Source organism: Triturus cristatus, chromosome 3_2 (genome assembly GCF_964204655.1).
Source record: "Triturus cristatus chromosome 3_2, aTriCri1.1, whole genome shotgun sequence".
Taxonomy (NCBI): domain Eukaryota; kingdom Metazoa; phylum Chordata; class Amphibia; order Caudata; family Salamandridae; genus Triturus; species Triturus cristatus.
The window spans coordinates 592,411,476-592,430,378 of record NC_140584.1 but is presented as its reverse complement, the minus strand read 5'-3'; the positions used below and the strand labels follow the sequence as shown (position 1 = coordinate 592,430,378).

Genomic DNA, 18,903 nt, shown 5'->3' with positions numbered 1-18,903 from the left:
TAGGATGAGTCTTTCCAGGGCCAATGGCATTGACCCTTTTCATACCCCCTGAGGAAAATTTGGGTGCCCTTCACTAAGACATGAGGCTCTGGGGTTTAGGGAGGGCAGCAAGGAGTGTTTATAGCTGACTGGTTATGGAGAGGCTGCACAAGATGCCTACACCAGCAAGACAGGAGCACCAGGAGCCAGACAGAGGACAGGCCTTCTACAAAGAGCCCAGAAATTCAGACCCCTATCAAAATGTGTCCTATAAGAGGGCAGGAAAATGCCCCTGGTCGCTAGGCCTGGCCACCAGGAGCATAACGAGCCCTGGATAAAGAGTTTTGGCCCAATGGAGTCCGAGATGTGCAGGTTTAAATATTTGCCGGGTAGAACAAAGCAGAATAGGCAACTGAGCGTGTAGGGCTCCTTAATTCTTCTTTAATTTCCCTGGGGTGGGCGAGGACCTGACTATTGATGCAACATTATTTATTGCATTCCCGGGAACACAGGCATGCATGAACCCCCCCAATCCTCGAGGCAACTTTCAGCCCTGGAGACCCCATCCCATGGGGCTCAATGTAAGTTTAGCATCCTGGGCTATACTGTTGCACTTAGTTCCCGGTTAAGAGTCAATTGTGGACCTCTTAGTTGTGAAGGACTCCAATCCTTCACAACTACTAAACCAGTTTCTCACACCTGGGTATTTGGCTCTCGTTCTGCTGCACAAAACCACTACCCTGAGCCATGAGAGCAGTACTGTCTCAGTGGACCCCACCCAAATCTTTGATTGGGGGACTGCCTGATATGTGGTGTTGATGCATACATGGAGCAGGTCTTTTTTTCATTTTGTTTATTTGTTGAGCGCCGGGAAACTCCAAAGGGGTAGCTGCGTGCTTTATAAAACCTCTAAATAAATAAATTGAGCTTGAGTGAAAGCCTGCCATCTAAGCCCTTAAACTGCTTTGTGTTTCTTTGTTGTAGGAGTGGATCCGGTACAGGCCTTTCCAGTCCCCCTCTGGCTGCTCAGACGGTGCTGCCGCTGCGACACTGTAAGATCCCCGAGCTGCCCCTGGAGAGAAGCCTCCTGTTTGAACTACAGCTCTTTTTCTGCCATCTTATTGCTCTTTTTGTCCATTACATTAATATCTACAAGACAGTGTGGTGGTACCCACCTTCACACCCTCCATCTCACACGTCCCTGGTAGGTACCAAACTGAGCACCTATGCATCCCAGACTCACCATCACCCATATTGCTAGGATATATCTCACCTTGCAAACATTGCTATTGGGTACCTTCTCCAGAGAGCTTGCATGCTTGTTTAGTACATCCACACACTACTGCAAGCAACCCTTTGGGATGCCTGTACCAACCATCCATCAAAACTTTTGTAAGTACCTACACCAGCCATGGTAGGCTTGTCTTGCTTTTATCCACATTATCATCCAGCACACGTTTCCAGGAGATGCAAGCTCCTGCCACTTCACACATCTCTGACATGGTCATTCCACGCAACTGTGATTGGTTCTTAAACCAGCCATCTCACATATCGCTAGTAGGCTCACGCCTACCACACAGCCATGACGGGTCTGCCATCCAACAATTCCCTTGTTGATCAGTATTTGTTACTGCCATCATATCTTTGAATAGAACCTGCTTCTACCATTACTCACATTCCAGATGATTACCTGCTTCTGCCGTCCTACACAGTTTTTATATCTATACCTGCCCTCAAACATCTCTGGTAGGCATTTATGTTTGCAGTTTTATATAGCGCAAACTCAACCCGATGGTATTGGAGCGCTTTACATGAGCACCAGTTACGTTACACAAGAAAACATTAATTTTGCAGCGTGAATCTTTCTGGATTCACTATGCTGTGCATTATTCCGCGATCTTGTGGTTGGGTCCGGATTCGTAGTCTTTTCTTTGTTTTTTTTTTTTTTTTTTTTTTTTTGTAGCCCAGGTGGGCGTCGACGTCCACCATTTGGTGCACCTCCCGTGACGTCGTCGTGCTTCCTGCGGAAGTCCCACCTTTGGGGCGCCATCTTCAGATTCTTTTTTCCGCCGTTGGGTCTGGATCGTCATCGGGAAGCTCCAGAATTACACTCTAAGGAAGAAGGAAGAAAAGCGAGTTTCGTCGATAGAATCACTAGAAGATATCAGGAAAGGAAGAGATTTCATCAGGAGCGCGAAGAAAGGAGGACCAGCGCCCCTTTTCTTCGACGGCCTTGGAGAATGCACGCTCAGAGACCCTGAGCGCAATGGACAAGACGCCATTCAAGTTCTGCCCAAACTGCCACCACAAGTTCGCGCAGAAAGACCAGCATCCGGTCTGCAACCTCTGCCTACCGGTCGATCACCAGAGTATCGACTGCAACGCCTGCTCTGCCTTCGCGCCGAAGACACTCAGGGTGAGAGAGCGGCAGAGAAGAGCCAACGCCAACATGGATGGCAAGGGGAAGCCCCCGACGCTCTACGATCTGGGCCTCTCCACGGACGACGAGGACAACGTCGCCGAGACAGCCGAAAACTTCACGGTCGTAGAGACCGACAAGAAAAAAGAAGACGAGGTAAGAGAATCGTCGAGCGCAAAACAGAAAGTACCTCGACAACACGAGGGTGACTCGAGAAAATCTGAGTCAAAGTCCACGAAGGGAGCCCCGGCGCCGAAAACTTCGACGTCCAAAGGGGGAACCACGGACAAGAGGCCGAGCGGATCCTTAGAAAAGGACTCCCTGGTGCCGAAAGACGCCGAAAGGCAAGGGTCGTCGAAAGCATCCCATGAAACGGGCCGATCGACGCAGAAAGAACGTTCGACGTCGACGCAAGTTTCATCGAAAAGACCCGCGGTCGACGCCGAAAGCATCTCCGAGATGGAGAAAAAGAAGAGGCGGCTCGAGGCCGAAATGGAGAACATCCTTCAAAGGAAGAAGGAGTTCGACGCCAGGATGAAGGAATTCAAGATTCCAACGGTTTCATCGGCGGACGTCGGTGAGGTCGAAGACGAGTTCGACGCCGAAGGGCTGACAAGGGATCTCGAAGAGGAAGAAGAGCCCTATTATGAGGGAGAAGCCGAGGAAGAAGACCAACGGTCGTTCTACGAATCGGCGGCATCTACCAGCAACGACGTCGAATGGCACGATCTCGACACCGAAAACCCGGAGGAGCCCGTGGACACGTACCCTTCGAGGCCTTCGCCACCCGACGACATCGGGGTCTACAATATGGTGGTCAGGAGCGCAGCAATGGCCTTCGGCGTCAAACTCGACGAGGAGAAACCGAAAGCCGATTTTCTCGTCGAGACACTGCTCCCCATCCAGACAAGGAGCCAGTTCCTCCCCATGCTACAAAGCGTGATGAATCAGGGGAGAGAAGCCTTCAAGGAACCTGCGACCTGCCGGTCGATCACGCCCAGGACAGAGAAGAAATATAAGCACTCCTCCCTGGACCCCCCTTACATCAAGGGTAGCGTGACCGCGGACTCCATCATAGCCTCCACGGCCAGGAGAAGGGCCAACGTACCAGCAACTTCGGGCCCACCTCCGGATAAGGAGAGCAGGAGGATTGACCTCACAGGAAGAAAGGTCGAGAGGAACGCCGCAATGCACTGGCGCATGGCGAATTCAAATGCACTCCTCAATAGACACCAATACCAGCACTGGGATGAGATGGGGGAGCTAGTAAAGCACCTCCCCGAAGAATACCGCCAGAGAGCCTCTCACCTGATAGACGAAGGCAAGAACATCGCCAACTCCTGTATAAAGACGGCGTTGGATGGGGCAGAGACTTCAGCAAGACTCATGGCCATAGGGGTCACAGAGAGGAGGCATGCATGGCTAAGAATCTCGGGATTCAAACCGGAAGTGCAGAACAACATCCTTGGCACCCCCTTCAACGGAGAGACACTGTTCGGAGCAACAGTGGACGACAAGCTCACCCAGCTGAAAAAAGAAAACGAGACGGCGAGGTCCATGGGGGCCCTACAGCTGAGGGGAATGAGGCGAGGAAATCCCTCGAGGAGACCCTACGGTAGGGGAGGAAGCCAGCAGGGGACTTCGCACCAGGCGTTCCAACAAAGTCAGCAGGGTGAAGGTCACGGACAAGGTCAGCAGAAGCAAAACTGGCAATATCAACCTCGGGGCCAGTCCTTTCGCGGGAGAGGGAACGGACGTGGCCAAAGGAGGAGAGGGGGCGAACAGCCCTCGACGAAGTGACTCAGCACGCAAGAGGACGCCTACCCTCGTCAGGACCCCAAGGGTGAGGCGCAAAAAAGTGTCATCAGGGGGAAGAGAAGATTCAAGAGCCTACGAGCATACGACACCAGTAGGCGGAAGACTGAGGTTCTACCTTCAGGAGTGGCGGCGTATAACCACAGACAAGTGGATACGGAACGTTGTGCAGTACGGATACTGCGTAGATTTGGAGAAAAGACCTCCAAACAGGAACCCAAAGGGAAGACTGAGATCGGCCCAAGAACTGGCAATACTCAGAGAAGAAACGCAGAAACTCCTGCAAAAGGGAGCCATAGAGACAGTGCCGTTCAGAGAACGCAACAAAGGGGTCTACTCAAACTACTTCGTGGTTCCGAAGGTAGACGGAGACCTCAGACCCATACTAGACCTCCGTTACCTAAACAAGTTCATCAGAACGCAAAGGTTCAAAATGACTTCACTGCAGGAGGTTCTGCCACAGATAAGAGAAGGGGACTTCATGGTCACCGTGGACCTCAAGGATGCCTACCTTCACATCCCAATAAACAGAAGGCACAAGGGCCTTCTAAGATTCAACATCGAACAAGAACACTACCAGTTCACGACCCTGGCCTTCGGATTAAAATCGGCACCAAGGGTCTTTACAAAATGCCTGTCGGCGGTAGCGGCGCACCTACGAAGGCAGGGAATACATGTCTACCCCTACTTGGACGACTGGCTGGTCAAGGCAAACTCACGCGGAAAGTGCGAGAGGCACGCAAAACGCGTAACAGACACCCTCACGAATCTGGGATTCTCGATCCACTGGGGAAAATCATCGATGGAACCGGAGCAGGTGAAGATTTTCCTGGGGGCAAAGATCAACTCCCGCAACAGTACAGTAGTGCCCAGCGACAGGAGGACAGAGGCTCTACTGAAGGAGGCGAAGCTCTACCAGAAGGGGCGAGCTCTGACAGTGAGGGCTGTGAGCAAGATGATGGGGATGATGGCGTCCTGTATCCAGCTAGTGCCGAATGTACGCCTGCACATGAGACCATTCCAGGAATGGCTACAACAACAATGGTCACAAGCAAACGGAAGTTGGGAGGATCTAGTGGTTGTTACGCACGCAGTGCAGGAGGAGATAACTTGGTGGAACAGAGACAACATAACAACAGGGAGAAGCCTGACACCACCAATCCCAACAGTGACCATTACCACGGACGCATCGCAGAAGGGATGGGGAGCGCACATGGACAACCTCAGAGTGAGGGGTCTATGGGCCCCAGCAGATGCGGTCCGCCATATCAACTACCTCGAGTTGAAAACAATCCTGCTAGCCCTGAAGGCATTCCAGAGACACCTGTTCAACAAGAGGGTGTTGGTCCAAACAGACAACACCACGGCGATGTTCTACATCAACAAACAAGGGGGGACACAGTCGTTCCCGCTCTCATCCCTAGCTCAGGAGATTTGGAGATGGGCCATACCTCTCAGGATAGATCTACTGGCAATTCACCTACCGGGGAAGGACAATGTGGAGGCAGACTGGCTAAGCAGGCAGACCTCAGCATCACACGAGTGGGAGCTCAATGGCCAGGAAATGGAGAAACTCTTCCGGAGATGGGGGACTCCCACAATAGACCTATTTGCAACACGCCACAATGCAAAATGCCAAAGCTTCGCGTCCAGGCAACCAGATCAGCAATCCAAGGGAAATGCCCTATGGATAAGCTGGTCGAGGACATTTGCCTACGCCTTTCCACCGATACCCCTGTTGCACAGAGTGCTCGACAAGTGCAGAACCAGCAACATGACTCTGATCCTGGTGGCTCCGCAGTGGGCGAGGCAGACATGGTTCTCACAAATTCAAGAAATGGCACAAGGCGACCCATACAGGTTCGAGAGGAGGAAGGACCTGCTCTCAATGCAAAACGGAGAGGTCCTGCACCCAGAGCCAGAGACCCTCAACCTGGTGGCATGGCTCCTGAAGACCTAGAGTTCGCACACCTAAGATTGCCGCCGAGCACGATGCGAGTGCTACGGGAGGCGAGGAAACCAACTACACGAAAATGCTACAGCGCAAAATGGAAGAGGTTCACTGTGTGGTGCCGGAAAAAGGGCCTGCAAAACAGAATGACAAGAGACTCAACAGTACTGAGGTACCTCACACACCTTCTAAAGAGTAACCTCTGATCGAGCTCTCTAAGGGTACACCTAGCGGCCATCGTGGCCTACACCAGAGGTGAAAAAGGTGGAAGTTTCTTCAGCTCGCAGGTGGTGAGGAGATTCATGGAAGGAGCCAAAAGGATGGCCCCCCCGAAAAGGTTGCCGCCGCCGGCATGGAATCTGAATGTGGTCCTGACGGAGCTCATGAAGGCACCGTTTGAACCCATTCACAAGGCCACACTGCAGATGTTGACTATGAAAACAGCCTTTCTGGTGGCCATAACCTCACTACGCAGGGTGAGCGAGCTTCAAGCACTAACGCTGCAGGAACCCTACATTCAGATCCACAAAGATAGAATAGTCCTGAGAACGGACCCACACTTCATGCCCAAGGTAGTGTCGGCGTTCCACATGAATCAGAGTATCCAGATACCAAGTTTCTTCCAAAACCCGACTACAAACGCAGAAAAGGCACTGCACACCCTCGATGCCAGAAGAGCGGTGATGCACTACATTGAGAGAACCAAGGAACTCAGGAAGTCGAAACAGCTGTTTGTGTCCTTTGCTACTAGCTTCATGGGTAGGCCAGTGACTAAGGGCACCATCGCAAGGTGGATTGCCCTCACTATTCAATTCTGCCACAAACAGGCTGGACAGGAGCTAGCGGAGGGGCCGCAGGCTCACTCCACAAGGAAGAAAGGGGCCACCGTGGCCTTCCTGGCGAACACGCCCATCCAGGACATATGCCTCGGGGCAACTTGGGCATCTGTGCACACGTTCACGAAACACTACTGCGTGGACATTCAGATGAACAAGGAAGCACAGGTTGGACAGAAGGTGCTTCAGCACATTTTCAACGACCAACGCTCATCTACCACCCAGCCGCCACAGAATTAGGAAAACCGCTACAAAGTCTATGCACAGCATAGTGAATCCAGAAAGATTCACGCTGCAAAACGAATAGTTTCTTACCTGTCGGTGTAGTTTTGCAGCTTGAAGATCTTTCTGGATTCACTAGCGAACCCACCCACCTCCGCCAGGAAGATGAGGCTGGAGGAAGAGGGGGTAAAATGGAAAAGATCAAAGAAATGAAAACATACAGATAAAGGGACAAGAAGGATTAATCAATCGCCTAGGGTTAAAAAAAAAAAAAAAAAAAGAAGGAAAGGAAAAAAGAACCCGAAGATGGCGCCCCAAAGGTGGGACTTCCGCAGGAAGCACGACGACGTCACGGGAGGTGCACCAAATGGTGGACGTCGACGCCCACCTGGGCTACAAAAAAAAAAAAACAAAGAAAAGACTACGAATCCGGACCCAACCACAAGATCGCGGAATAATGCACAGCATAGTGAATCCAGAAAGATCTTCAAGCTGCAAAACTACACCGACAGGTAAGAAACTATTTGTTTTTTGATAGGTATGGGTAGATTAAGTGATTTGCACAGAATCACAGGCTGTTGAGCCAACACCAAGATTTGAACCTGGTTCCCCAGCTCCAAAGTCGCAGCTCTGGCAGTTAGGCCGCATCCTCTCCTATTCAGTGCATATCAGTGGTTGACACCAGCTCTTCCCATCCCTTACATCTTTAGTAATTCTTCCCATCCACGTCTCACAGATCCATTGTTGGTAGCCACAATTCACTCACAATCATCTTGTAGATATGTGGGCTTCCTTCCCACACATCCTTTGTAGATACCTGGTCTCGGATCCTCATTACTTGGAAATTGCTCCTGGTATCTCGCACATCACTGAGAAGTACCTGCTGCCCCATACCTCCCTTGTACTTACCTGCTCCTACCGTCATAGCATCCCTTTTGGGTGCCAGCTCCTACCGTCATAACATCCCAACAAATTATTTGCTCCTGCTATCCCACACACATCTAGTATGTGCCTTTTCCTACCATGCCACAAATCCAGCAAGATGGAGTTAGCCTTTCAATGCTGATGCCCTGCATGTTCAACGTTTGAATGGAGCCAGCTCAGCTTTTTGTACTTCTTGAGTTCCATGCCATTAAGTTGGGTACTCTAGTAACACCTGGTATTTTAAGCTCTTAAAGACCAGTTATTCTCAAGATGATCCATTGGAGAATCTTTATGATCTTGTTCACAAAGACTAGTAGCAACACAAATGTTGATCTCGCTGTCTGAACACAGATGCCCCTGAACTGGCCTCGAATGATCAAGGTAGAAACAGATCAGCCCAATCCTCTTACAAACACCCTCTTTCTAAGATCAAGGAAAAATCAGAACAGCAAGGGCTTTGTACAAGTTTCCATTTTAAGTGTTTGTTGCTGGGTAGGCGTTGGTGTACATAATTTATCATATCTTGATGTGCTGTCTGTCTGCATAGGCCATTGGGCACCCCAAATGGGGGTAGTAAGCACTATACAAATGCTACAATGAATATGCTATACCACAAGCAAAGAATGTTTGTTTGTACAGTTTTACATCCTCGGTTTGCATGCTATCTGAGAAAGTATATTCCTAAAACATGCTTGAAAAATGGACCTTGACTTAAAACTAGCAATTGTTGTCTCTCCTTCCTTTCCATCCAATGGCCCTCTCCTTACCCTCCATCCCCTGCATTCCTCACTCTCTCTGGCTGTAGCTTACTCGAAGTCACTTGTCTGTCTCCCTACTCTTATTGTATTTCTGTATATTGCCCTCACTTTGCCTTATAGATTACAACTACCTCCTTTGAAATCCTTTCCCTGCAACCTAGCAATAGCTAATCTCCACTCGCCTATCCATCGTACCAACCGTCTGTATGAACTCGTATACCCCCACTAATAATCACATCTTATGCCTATAAATTTAATTTACCTCAAAATAATTGGAGTAAATGCATGGAATGGTTCCTTGAGACCACAAAACAAATCGCCATGACAACCAACCAATAACTGACCAATAATCACTGGATTAACCACTTACCTTCGGTTCCAGAGTAGCATGCTACCTGCCGTAAGAGTTTCAACATCTCATAAGAGGTAGTAAGCACTATATAAATTACAATCCACAACTGTGGTAATAAATGCTATTTGAAAAGAAGGTATTAATCGGAGACCTCCTCCATCAGAGTCCAAACTTACCATCGCGCACACCTATCGCAGGGATCTGCCCTTACCATCCCACACATTCCCAGAAGCGGTCTATTATCCCATGTTTGGGTATCCATCATGCTACTATCTCAGTTATTTGCCACATCAACCTGGTAGGTAAACAACCTTTTATCACATCTTGCAGCGAATATGACATTAGACTACAGTTTGAAAGTATTGTAAGACTTTTGTTCTACTTGGAGTACAAAAGTTCTCCTTTTCACTATTACTTAAGTTTCGGTCTTGATCAGCTATGCTAATGAGAATCACGGATACACTTTTGGGTTATACATTCCAGTAACAACCATTCTTTAGCCGAATAAGGAACAAGGTATTAATCATTTCTTCCTAAGCAAATGCCAACCTTTGCATAAGACTTGAGTGATTAAATAACTGAAAAGCGAATGAAGCAGAAGCAGGTATTAAAATTGTTGCTTCACAATTTCTAAGAAAAAACCTTATGAGACCTTCCAGCTGTCCTTGTAAGTTGGTTAGCATAGGCAGTGTTCCAGCAGGAGTCACATGAGTGTGCACTTGCTTGGAGCCCCCGTGCGGATCCCTTGTTCCATAGCTGAAGATCTCATTGATCTTGAGACTGACTATGAAAGGCCGTACTGTCCAAATAAGAGCTCTATAAAATAGGGGAATGAAGTTGGGGTGCCACCTCTCCACACTTGTCGTTTGCAAGAATTTCACACTCACCAGTGGTTAAACTCTCTGCAGAGTTACACTGCAAAGACCTTCCTGCCTCTTTGGCTTTATAAATCTACCTCTCCTGCTATTTCACAAGCAGTTCAGCCAGTAGCATGTGGAGTCACCTCAGCAGTCCTGGACAATACTGTCATATGCCAGCCAACCAGTCCTATCCAGGCATTGGACACATAGGCATAGTTGCCAATTCCAGCAAGGTCTAGCTTAAAATGGTGTGATAGAACATGCAAAAAAAAACAGTCTAAAAAAGGAGCCGATGATCATGCGCAACACTGACTATAGGAGGAGTCACTATACCCCGTGACTCAAAGAACTTCTTAGAAGAAAAACAAGTTTCAGACATCCAAGCCCAACACAAGATGGAAGGAGTATACTAAGCATATGACTCTTCTGCACTACACGCTACTATTAGATGCTTACATGGAAAGTATCATATACCTTCCAAACAGTGATTCCCTGTGACATTGCATTCCTTTCCTAGCATAAAATAGAAAGCAGTGTTTATACATGTTGTTGGAACAAAAGGCCTAACTTGCTATCGTCGCAAAGTACTGACTTAACATATTTAACATTCATTCATAAGAAATAAAATAGCCCCCTGTTCCCCCATTAACCTAGATACTTGAAAGGGATTACCAGATACTGGGCTTGTTATCGAGGCCTAGGCTTTGATTGGACTCGAGGCACCTGGTAGTCACTTATGTTTCGTTCCAAAAAAAGACTGGGTTATTGTTCTAGGCTGTCTAATGAACTGCTTGGACACTGAAGAGTGTACCCTCCCGCACCCATCCTCTCTCACTCGTCTTTGTATTGACTCTCCCCTTTCTGATTGTCACCCTCTCCCACTACACTAAACTTGAACTTTTCTCATAATTCCAGAAACAGATCAACATTTCACCGTTCGTCTGTCCTGTTGCGGTTGATTCCCACCCTCGGTTTCACACTCCTTATAGTCCTGTAAGGTTTTTACTTGCAGATATCTGTGTCCTTTTTCCCAGGCTCACTCAAAGATGTATGTCTCTTCTAGTGGCTGTGTTTCATTTTTTTGAATATCTTCCTCCCTCTCCTTCACACATAACCCCTTCCTTTTAGTATCCCTCCTTTCTCAAAGGTCTCCCCCTCACTTCTCTCTGTAGTCTCCCTCTCTCACTTCTCTGTGGTCTCCAACCTCCACCTGTCCTCCTTTCCTCACAAGTCTTCTCTTTTCTTCTCCACAGGTTCTCATCCTCTCTCTTCCACCACTCTGTTCTCTCTGGCTCCTTCTACACCACATATTCTCCTCCTCCATGACCACCCCCTCCCCCCCACAAAGTACCTCACCCTTCTCACTCAGTTTACCCTTCCTTCTTCACAACCCTGACCATCCTCCTTCGCAGCCCACTCGTCCTCCTTCCCTCTTCCCACACAGATCTCAATCCATCAAACTTTACAGGTTCTGTGCACACTAGGATGACTCTCTCCCTTCTCTATCTCCTGCAAAGCTCTTCCTCTCGCCTAACCTCTTGCCTCTATCTCTTTCCCCTAGCCTTTTCCTCTCGGCTCCAAGGCACCTTACAGTACGCATTCCCACAGTGCTGTGTATTGACCTTGCTTTCTTTTCCAGAACTTTCATCTGATTGACTTCAATGTCCTGACTTTGACCACCATTGTCCTTGCTCGGAGACTGATTGGGGCGATAGTAAAAGAGGTAAAATCCAAGGTGTGAAGCCTACATGGTGAGGGCTAACTAGTAACTAGGATTGTGTATGTAATGTCGAAGTTGAGGCTCATGTGTCCTCCTTATGCAGGTTAAATGCATCCACCTCACACGATGACCATTCAGTGAAGAGATGTTATGGATCAGAACTTTTAAGTTTCCTTCCCTAGAAGATGTTGGGTGTACAAAGTCTTTTGAGGGCTTCATTAAAGGAAATGAAAAGCCTTTATTAGCGTTTTTATGGCTTTGGTTCCCAAACTGTGGGTCGAGGACCCCAGGGGCTTGTGACACTTTCCAGGCGGGTCTACAGGCAGCAGTTTTAAAAGCACTGCACATTACTTTGTATAATCGGCAGTTTTTGGGCAACAATAAAAGTGGTGTCAAGATAACTCCGGTGACTAATGTACCTGCTGGAGGAAGATAGAAGTTTTGTCCAGTGGCACCTTTGACTCCTCTAAGGGAGCACAAATGGTTAAAATGCCTGCTGCAAAGAAAGTGTACCTTGCATTTAAAAAAACAGTATTTTATGTGCATAGCTCAATGGGTTACTGCTTTTGTCACAGATTCTTTTATTACTGTGCAGTTCATAAGTTACAATCGTAGTCTAGCACAGTGAGCTATAAACTGCCATCAAAGAGCTGCATGCAAACTGCATGGTACAAGTTAGTAAGGTATGTTTTTTTCCCCAGTTTTTCATTATCCAGATTCTGCAAAAAAAACTTTGTTTGGGTAGAAATAGATTCATATTATATAAGTCAACGCTAACCACTATTATGTTCTGAATCCTGAGTTTATGCTTCTCCTGATCAAGCACTCCAAAAAAAAAAAACTGCCTACCAGTATGGATGACGTGAATCCTATACCCTGTAGTCCCCTTTGCCCTATATAACATTTTCTTTACACTTATTTATATACGTATGATTCATTTTCTCTGTATGTTTCTAGGGTGAAGTGTTCTGACACTCGACACTGGTATGAGAGGTGTTATAAAACAAATGAAATGTGACAGAGGGGCTATGGAGGGTTTAGAGGCACTGTTGGAAGGTGATAGTGAGGGAATCGTTGAAGAGCCCCAACAAAGATTGTCGTATCCTTGTTCACAGTGAAGTCAACACATTTACTATGCTTTTAAAAGCTCGTATAATTCAATAGATAATGACACATGTGTTGTAGAATGCACCATTCCCCCCCCCCCCCCCCCCCCCAAACTTTCTTCGGGGGTGAGTGATGTGGGGGGGGGGGGGAGAAGAGCACCTCAAAGCCCTCTGTGTCAGGCTCACTCGCTGCACTTTGTGTGCACCATACAGGGACTGGTCTGACAACATTTGCCAGGGCTGCTTTGGATTTCCAGTCCAGCCGTGGCAGGAGCAGGAGCCTCGTACTGCAAAATAAAACCAAACATTGAAAAGTTAGTCGCCAAGATTTTGCAGACTTGTTTTCAAAATAAAATACTAAAATCTTTAGTAATTCGAGTATTTGTTTGGTGTGCACACTTGTGTGTTTATTTTTTTTTAATCACTTAATGTTTAAAATGTTAATCTTACAAATTGCTTGGGGTCCCTGGCTTCCAGTAGTGACTCAGTGGAGTCAAACATTTGGGAACCACTGTTATAACAAATTACTTTGCTGCTGTTTGGAGCAGCTGTCACAAAAGTGGCAGTGTGCCTGCAAGATAGGGAAAGTAGTGGCAGCAGTGTTGAGTCATTGCAGAAGGTTTTTGACAGTTGCTAATTTTTTTGGGCCTTAATAGTTGTAGGCATGTATGTATGTAGAAGCAGTGCTGTATTTATGAACTTTGTTTAGTTCTTACTCTGTCTTCAACCTTTTTACTTGCCAGTCATTATTTTATTTGTATCACTTACTCTCTTTTCCTTTATTCCTTCCTCCCTCTGGGAGTTCTTGCCTCCCTTGGCTGTTCCTTCCTCCCTTCCCTGTGTTGCCCATTTCCTCACCTTTCTGCCCATTTACACAACTCTCTACTATACCCCCTTGACCCTTTTGCCTAATTTAGCTGTAATCTATACTATTCAATCACCTGCCTTTTGTCTCTCGCTGTTGACCGAATGCTGTTCTTTTCTCTTTCCATAGGCATCCCAGAGTGGTAAAGTTTCCTTGCCGCACTCTGTGTTCCTGGTCGTAACCCGGTTTGCCATTCTCACTGGGACGGGCTGGAGCCTGTGTCGCTCTGTCATTCACCTCTTTAGGACGTATTCCTTCATGAACCTCCTTTTCCTTTGTTACCCGTAAGTAAAAGTGAATGGGAGTGCAGATGAGGGCTGGTACCCTTATGGAGGAAATTGATCAGAGTCTGTAAACTTATCTTGTGGGAGAGAAATGACTTTGTCATTGTGGTGGAAAGAGAAGATATTGTTGATGGGGTTCCCTCAGGCTTTTCAAGTGCTACAAACTATTGCATGCAGGAAATGGTGTGTCTGAAATTAAACCTCTGCTGCACATAATTTGCACGTTTTAATAGTAAAAGTAGTATGTTCAAGGCATGTGTAGCTGTAGATACACATGCTTTGCAAAAGTACACCATCTAGTGTTGGGCTCGGATGATTGCAAGTTGTTTTTGTTCCAAGAAGTTTTTCGAGTCACAAGGCTGTGAGACTACTCCTTTTGGTGATGCTTGTGAGAAAGTGGCTCTGTATATACTGTTCCTAAATAGGTACAGGGTGTACAGAGTCCACAGTCCCCAGAGGTTTGGCAGAGGCTAAAGTTAGATATAACCTTTCTCTCTAAAGTGGTAGCTTGGTCGAACAGTAAGGCAGTATCAGAGGACAGTGTAAAGCATTTGTTGCACACACTCAGTCAGCAAAGGGTCTCACACACTCAATAACTGAACTCTAGGCCAATGGTTTATATATAAAAAATATATGCTTGTTTTATTTTAGAACCAACAATAGGTATTAAAATATACTTTCTCAGAATGAGATGCTTTATATAAACACTTTTGCAATATGCAATTGAGTTTTGTAGACAGTTACAAGTGGTTGCAATAGGCAACACAATTTTAAACACAATAATGCATGGAGTTCGATGGAAGTTTCAAGTTATTTGCAACAGATTACTTTTAGGATTACTTTTGGAATTCCAGGACTGGATCCTAGATTCAGTCCTGGGTCAGTACTTAGAATCAAGTGATAAAAGTCGACTTAATTACTGTGATGATTTTTAGACAATATTTTGCTATTTTAAAAGTAGACAGAAAATATTTCATAGAAAACAGTCAATGATTCTCTATGGAAGAAAATTCAAGTTGCAGGTATAGTATGTTCTTGTTACTTTTGTAATCCAGTACTGGGTACCTAGTCTCAGTACTGGTACCTTTATCCAAAACAGGTAAGCAATTACGTTTTCAGAAGTTATACGATTTTTAAAGAATATTTAAAGTTTGTAGAAATTGACACTTAGAAGAAATTTCACAGAAAACCAGTCAATGATTTCCTATGGGAGAAAATTGGGTTACTGGTAAGTACAGTTGTAAGTATTTTTCAGAGTCGGTGCTGGGCACCAAGATTCAGCACTGGGAGCTCACCTAATAGCAGGTGAGAATTTTTGTTTTCTTTACTCGGCTGATATTTGGTGAATATTTTAAGATTTGAAAAGTCCACACTTGGAAGAAATTTCAGGAAAAAGCCAATCAATGTAACCCTATGAAGAAAATTGAGTTATCGGTTTAAAGGTAAGTACTCAACTGGCAGAGTTAAGGTTCTGGGCATAGACTCAGGGGTGTCCCAGGGTCAGGTAGGTACAGTTGGTTCACCCTCAGCGGCACAAGGGCGGCCGGGTGCAGAGAGAGTTAGGCACAATGTTATCCTATGAGAGGTAGGGGGGGCCTTGGTTGGTGGCTGCTGACTAGCAGGCCACGCGGCTGTGGGAGCTGGGCTTCTGGTCACTTACTCAGAACAAGTGGGGAAGTAGATAGGTGTAGAGGTTGCACTGCCAGGGCCACTCGGGCGGCTGGGTGAAGGGTGCTTTTGAGCCTTCGGGCGCTCAATTGATTTCAATGGGAAATCTCCGGTTTAGAAAAAGACTGCAAGCTCGGGGATGAAGATTCTTCAGGTGCCACCACCATGTCGAGAGGTAAGTTGGGTAGTTGGAGGATAGGTAGGTACTCCGGGATTAGGCACAGGGGGCCGCAGGGCGCCGGGTGCAGGGGTGCCTTTTGGTGTTGGGAAATCTTACCCCTCTGTTGATCGCGGTTGGGGGGGGCACCTGGTTCTGAGGCTGCAGGCTTCTTCAGGAGTGTCGAGGGAGGTCCTTGGATGCCGGACTTGGGGCCACAGTCGCCGTGGGGTCGTCCTCGTGGTCTTTGTTCACTCCGGCACCGGCCAGGCTTGGCTGGTACAGAGTGTGTTGGGTTCGCGGTTCCGTGCTGCTGCCAGGGATTAGAAGTAGATTTTGAGTAGAGCCTCTACTCATGGGAGTCCCAGGCGTTTAGAGTCAAAAGGTAGCCAGGTCCTCCGGGGTTTGTGAGGTTGCTGGCCACAAGAGATGCCGGGTTGGAGCAGGTTCGAGGGTCGACAGACTGGTAGGGCTGGGGCCAAAGCAGTTGGTGTCTTCCTCTTCTTAGCAGCTGCAGGACAGGTCTTCTTTCTTCTAGCTCTTCTTCGGATTTTGGAATCTGGGGAAGGAAGGTTCAGGGTGCCCCTTAATACTAGATTTAGGGGCGTTACAGGTAGGTGAAGGGCAGGGACCAATGGGTCCCTGTCCTGGGGTGGGTACACCCCCTATCCTGCCTCTCTCCTGTGGGAGGGGAGCAGTAGCCTAGTCCTGATGGGGCTTCCCATCTTCAAGATGGCGAGAGCCCGGAGATGTGCCTCACCTCGCCTCCCCCACCTGAGGGGTGGGGTTGGCAGGCTGGCACATCCCCTGTCATTATTTGGGGTTTCCGGCCAAGCTTCCCGCCAGAGTGGGGGGTTGCAGTGGCCTGGGAAAGCTCACAGAGGCGGCATGCCTTTGAAGCTTCCCCTTGCCCATCCTGGGTGAGGAGATTTAGCACCTCGCCCAGGATGTCCATTGTTGCAGGCCCAGGAGAGCAGGGGCTCTCCTACCCAGGGGTCCAGCAACATGTCTGCTGTGTGGCAGCCTAGGCAGCCTCAGAACAGACGTGGATCGTAGGTTAGGTTTTAGGGGGCATCTCTAAGATGCCCTCTGGGGTGCTTGGTACATTAAATCCCACACTGGCATCAGTGTGAGTTTAATGTGCTGAGAAGTTTGATACCAAACTTCTCAGTCTTCAGTGTTGCCATTATGGTGCTGTGGAGTTCGTGTTTGACGAGCTCTCTCAGCACCATGTACTCTTAAATGGCAGCACTGCACTTACAGTGCTCAGGAATGGACCTGGGCACTGTAGGGGCACAGGGCTCCTGCTCCTGTGCCCACACCATTGGCATAGGGCACCCAGCTAGACCGGTGGCTGATGTATGCCATGGCAGTGTAGGTGATGGGCATGGCACACAGGGATGTGTGCCATGCCGGTGTGTGTAAGGGTACAGGGCCTCTAAGGGTGGCACAATGAGTGCTGCAGCCCTTAGAGGCCTTCCCTGGTCACAAGGCCCTGGGTATCTAGGGTACCATTTACCAGGGCTGACATGTGGCCAGGGTTTGCCAATTTGGGTTTTGTGTTTTTAGGGAAGGAACATAGGCCCTGGGCACCTAATTAGCAGGAGTCCAGGGTACACTCAGTCAAAGTAAATTCAGCAATTCAGCAAAAAGTGGGGGCATACCATGCAAGAAAGATTGCACTTTCTCACATGGGCATTGACTCATGATTGTTTCTTTCCGCCGATGGGTTTGGATGTACTCTCTCACACTCTGGTTCGAGATCCTTTTGGTCTCCCTTTGGTTCGCCATCAAATCCCCCTAACTTGACGATATTGTCTTGGTCGCATAGTTACTCTTTCATTCCGAGCAAAATAATATTTTGCACGTCGGACCCATTCATATTTGACAGATCTTATCTGAAATTGAGCTGCTACTGTCCAAATACCCCCACACCAACCAACATTCAGTCTGCAATCTATGCCTCTCCCCTGACCATCGGAAAGACACCTGTGAGGCCTGTTAATCATTTTTGATATAAAAAGACTATTTGGGACAAACGTGCGCGTTGCCAAGAAAAACAGCGCAGACAACACACCAGATATCTTTGGTCGACAAGAGGAGGAAGAAGAGGAAGCATCAGCAGCCCCAGAAAAATATTTCTCCATCCAAGATTCTGAGTCGGAGAAGATCCAGCCATCCTGGAGTTTGTCCACAAACGTTGTACCTTGAGCAACTGCCCTTGATCCGAAGTACAAAAATCTGCTCTGTCTGAAAAAACTGCTCACGGTCCACCACTGCATAAAAGCCATGACGTGCACAGACCTACAGACTCAAAGCCTTGCCCTCTGGCTCGGCGCCAAGATTTTGGCCTACAGCAGGGGTCTCCACGAAATCTGATTCAGCACTGACACATTAAGCAATACCTTCGGTACCGAAAGGCATGGGACATAGTGCTTCGGACCGAATATACCCACACTTAAACCAAAACTTTCCTCAGCACTGAAATGTCACACCTTAGGACGGAAAACACCACCTGAACCAGTTCTGTATTTTACACAGAAATAGCTCGACCCGAGGCAAAAATCTTTGCAGATTCAACCTGGAACAAAGATTATTCTTTAGCCAGCAAAGCCTCAACCCTTCTAAAAGGCAACTGTATTTTGAAGAGGCTAGAGACCTTCCTATTCTACCTCTTACAGTTCACGGTGTATGGGATCTTGCCACTAGCCATTTAATCATTCCTATCCCTACTTCTCCAAATCCACCAATACCACCCTGAGCATCCACTCCACCACCTGCTACACCAGAACAATTTGAAGCAGGCAACCTGTGCCCTCATTCACCCATATTACATGAGGATGATAATATGCCGGAGGACACACATCCTAGGAATCCATGGGATGCTTATGATATAAAGCCACAGGGGATTACAGACCCAGACCTTTATCCCACACGTCCATCCCCACCTAGATGACGCTTCAGCCTATCAAGACCTGATAGCTAGA

The 18,903-nt window shown here is 47.7% G+C and overlaps 1 protein-coding gene across 10 annotated transcripts in view; it reads left to right on the top strand.

Moving 5' to 3' along the window:
- TMEM39B (transmembrane protein 39B) overlaps nt 1-18,903 on the top strand; it is a 253,297-nt gene that overhangs the window by 137,255 nt on the left and 97,139 nt on the right. For 5 of the 10 annotated variants that reach the window (XM_085648446.1, XM_085648444.1, XM_085648442.1 and 2 more), the window contains 3 exons: nt 964-1,183; nt 11,756-11,851; nt 13,937-14,091. In XM_085648446.1, the coding sequence (XP_085504572.1) occupies nt 964-1,183; nt 11,756-11,851; nt 13,937-14,091 (471 nt within the window). The remainder of the gene's footprint in view (nt 1-963; nt 1,184-11,755; nt 11,852-13,936; nt 14,092-18,903) is intronic. The other 5 variants (XM_085648451.1, XM_085648449.1, XM_085648447.1 and 2 more) reach the window with 1 other exon arrangement.